This window comes from Fukomys damarensis, unplaced genomic scaffold (assembly GCF_012274545.1).
Source record: "Fukomys damarensis isolate Sample0158 unplaced genomic scaffold, DMR_v1.0_HiC HiC_scaffold_32, whole genome shotgun sequence".
Classification (NCBI taxonomy): domain Eukaryota; kingdom Metazoa; phylum Chordata; class Mammalia; order Rodentia; family Bathyergidae; genus Fukomys; species Fukomys damarensis.
In genome coordinates this window covers 33798597-33802560 of record NW_022900944.1, presented here as the reverse complement: position 1 = coordinate 33802560, position 3964 = coordinate 33798597, and the positions used below count along the sequence as shown (strand labels likewise).

At 47.0% G+C, this 3964-nt stretch overlaps 1 protein-coding gene across 1 annotated transcript in view; it reads right to left on the bottom strand.

Annotated features, from left to right (window-relative positions):
* Wwp2 (WW domain containing E3 ubiquitin protein ligase 2) overlaps window positions 1-3772 on the bottom strand; it is a 122847-nt gene extending 119075 nt beyond the window's left edge. Inside the window, exon 1 of the mRNA XM_010612360.2 lies at window positions 3688-3772. Coding sequence (XP_010610662.1) covers window positions 3688-3757 — 70 coding nt within the window. The 5' untranslated portion in view covers window positions 3758-3772. The remainder of the gene's footprint in view (window positions 1-3687) is intronic.
* Between the last annotated feature and the right edge of the window lie 192 nt (window positions 3773-3964).

The following is a 3964-nucleotide window of genomic DNA, read 5'->3' as shown; positions in this document are numbered from 1 at the left end:
AAAAAAAAAAAAAAAAAAAACAAAACAGTTGTGGCTAAGATTACAAAGCAAAAGTGGTGGCACAGGAATACAAGTTTGCCAAACAGAAAGGACCCAGGGCAGAACGCGGGGTTTCAGAGACGGAGGTCGACTGGTGCCACCTGGTGGTGGGAGAGTAGCTCTGCATGGCTTTAACTCAAAACACGGACTCCATATGATGAGCGCTCTGAGATCTCTCTTTTTTGGGGGGGGGGTACCAGGGATGAACTCAGGTCCTCGTGCTTGCGTGGCAGGTGCTGGAACCACTGAGGCAAATCCCCGGCCCTCACATTCTGCGATTTTGAGCTTGACAATCTCTTTAAAATCACTAAGTTCAAACCCCTTATTTTAACCAGCCATAGTACACTCAAGAGGCTGAAGCAGGAAGACTGCTGTGAGTTCGAGGCCAGTATGGGCTACACAGTGAATTCAAGATTGACTTGAACTACACAGCAAGACCCTGTTTAAAAAAAAAAAATCACAATTGTGCCAAGATTCGGGACTTACAACTTAGCCAAAATCATGGAGCTGTTCAGAGGTGGGGCTGAGACTAGAACCAAGTCTCCCAGCTTCCAGGTAAACTCAACTCTACCATGATTGATCCATCCATTTTGTCTGACTATAAATTTTCTTTCCTTCTTTCTTCCTTTCTTTCTTTCATCTTCCAGCCTTTTCCTCTGTATTTTCTCTTTACTTCTTAAAAATATTGACGTAATTTCAGAATTATACAAAACATGCAAGAATAATACAAAAACTTCCTCTACGGCAGCCTTCACTGCATCACCAAATATTAATTTTGCATTGTATTTGCTAGACAAGTGCTCTACCACTGAGCTATGCCTCTAGCCCAGAAAACAATCTTTTAGCAATCACACTGCTAAAATTCTGACAACAGGGGCTGGAGTAGAACTCAGTGGCAGAACCCTAGGTTTCCCCCACAGCATGCAAAACCAAATACAATAGTCTGACAACAGCACCCTGCTTTGATAAAGGTGGTGAAACTGGCACTCTCAATACACTGTTACAAGAGCATTTCTTCCACTGTTCACAGTAATCCCAGCCCTCAGGAGGCTGAGGCCAGCCTGGGCTACGCAGTGAGTTCAAGGCCAGCCTGAACTACATAGAGAGGCCCTGTCTCAAAAAACAAAAACAAACCAACAAAAAGAATATTCCTAGGGCCAGGGGTGTAGCTCAGTGACATCATGCCTGCTTGGCAGGAACAAGGTCTTGAGTCTGATCCCTGGTACTGGAATAAAAAAAAAATTTTTTTAAATTCAGAACAAAGACAAAAAAACCCTTTTTAAAAGAGTATTTCCTCCAAGGAAGCAGTCCGGCCTCAAAGTTACAAAAGCTCTTCTTTCCCCTTCGGTGCCATTAGAGCTTGGATTTGAAATGTCCCCCCAAACTCATATGCTAAAGAAAGGCTGATTGCCAGCTGAGGGGCTCGAGGGGAAGAGATCGGATGATGAGGGCTCTAACTTCATGAAGCAGATTAATCCACTGATGAGATTCAGTGTAATGGCATCACTGGATGGTGAGTTATTGGGAGGTGACAGGAATAAGAAATGGAGCCTCGGTAAAGGAGTAGATCTTGGAGATGTGACCTTGGGGACTAAATCTGGTCCCCAGCGCCTTCTTCTCTGGCTCTTTTCTTCTTTGTTTGCTTCTCAGCTGCCAAGAGGTGAGCAGTTTTCCCTAGGGTAAGCCTCCGCCATAGTGTTCCTGGATCACCTCAGGCCTGACAGCAAAGCAGCTGGCCGGCCATAGACTGAAACCCTGAAACCAGGAGCCAAAGCAAATCTTTTATCCTCTAAATTGTTTTTTTCAGGTATTTGGTCACAGTCATAAAAAGGTAATGAACAACAACAAACAAACAAACAAAAAAAAAAACACAAAAAGAAGCTGGATGTGGTGGCACATGCCTGTAATCCCAGCACTCGGGAGGCTGAGGCAGGAGGATCACTGTTAGTTTGAAACCAGCCTGGGCTACATAGTGAGTTCCAGGTCAGTCTCAACTACATAGTGAGACCCTGTCTCAAAAAACCAAAAAACAAAACAAAACAAAAAAAAGCTGATTAAAACAAGTGTATCTTGGAAGGGACACAAAGGAAACTGATGATTCTGGTTTCCTCCAAGTAGGGTACTGAAGGGCTAAAACAAAGGAATGTACATGAATAACATTTACATACCTAAAATGCTCATGAGGGCCAGGGATTTAGCTCAGAGATGCTGCCGCCTGCCTGGCAAGAGCAAGGTCCCAAGTTCAATCCCTGGTACCAAAAATAGTTAATTAATTAATTGATTAAATGCCCATGAGGGCTGGAGGTGTGGCTCAGTGGTGCAGCACTTGCCTAGCAGAGGCAAGGCCCTGGGTTCAATCCTTGGCACCACAAAAAAAAAGAAGAAGAAGAGGAGGAAGAATAAAAATTAAAAATACTAATGAGGAAAAGTGTGAAGAGACACAGATTTGTGTCTGCGTGGCCACGCCGAGGGGCCTGAGCTCACACCTGAGGCTGCTTCCGCCAGAGCATCTGCCAGTCCTGGGACCCCTGCAGAGCTGTGGCCACCAGAGCAGCATTTCCATCCCATGAGAATTTGCTCAGGCCCCACCGTGCGCAGACACTGATGGAAACAAGGCCGGGCCTGGTGGCGCATGCCTGTGACCCCAGCACTCACAAGGGCTGGGATTGGGATGGATGTGAGGAAACTGGGAAGGATGTGGCTGCAGATCAACAGATCGGATCAAGAAGGCCTCACTGAAGAGGGGGACTTTTGAGTAAAGACATAAGGAAGTAAAGAAGCAAAGTGAAAGCCTTCCACTCCGAGGGGTCAGCAAGCGCAAAGGCCCAGAGGCAGACAGACACCTGCCTGCTGTGCCGAGTGAGGAGCCTCGAGGCCTGCGGCTGGAGCTGAGGAACAGGTTGGTGTGTGGGGACCTCAGCTTCTACTCTGAAGGAGACACAGAGCTGCTGGGGGTTCTGAGCAGGGGTACAATAAGATCCACATCACATTTTAACAAGTCACTGGCTGCTGTGTGACCAACAGCTTAAAGGACGGCAAAGGGAGGAAGCAAGGAGACAGGGTAGGAGGTGACAGCCTTAATCCAGTGGGGATGATGGCAGCTTGGCCAAGGTGAGGACAGCAGGAGCAGTGGAAAGTACTCCGTACTGGATGTTTCGGAAACAGAATCGACCAAAGATGCTGATGGTTGAATACAGGGTATGAGAAAGAAAACACAGGCACGTGGCTCTGGTTTTAAATCTAAATGTGCAAGTGGAGGCATCAGGTGGGTCACTGGACACACAGACCTGCAGTTCCCAGGAAAGATCCAGGCTGACAGCAATTTGGGAGTGACAGATACCGGCAGCACTAGAAGCCACAAGGTTGAATGAGGTCACCAACAAGGTGAGTACAGATAGAGAAGCGCCCTGGGACATGAAGGAATCGCCATTTCAGATGCTCTAGCTACTCCTATCTCATGCAAGTGACTTTCCTTCTTTTCCAAGAATTCCAGCTACGTGATAATCCCATGACATTGAGGTCAACCTCGTGACCTGTTTCAGAAAGCATGGCCCTGTCGACAACCCAGGTGTAGAAGAATAGGGCTCTGTCTCTGCCCTGCAGGTCAGGCTGGACACCCAGTGATGCATTTGACATGATGCCACTCACCTTTCAGAGTAAGCTGAGACTTCTCAAAAGGGAGGGCTACTCCTGCCCGGCTGGAGCTGGCAGATGCCATGTCATCACCATGAAACTGCAAGATAAGCAGAGAAAAGGGTTTACATTACTTGAAGATGCCTGCAATCTCAGTACTTGGAAGGCCGAGGCAGGAGCATTTCCATGAGCTTGAGGCCAGCCTGGGTAACAATGAGTTTAAAGCCAGCCTGGACTACTAGTGAGACCCTGTCTCAAAAAAAAAAAAAAAAAAAAAAATAAGGGGGGGGTG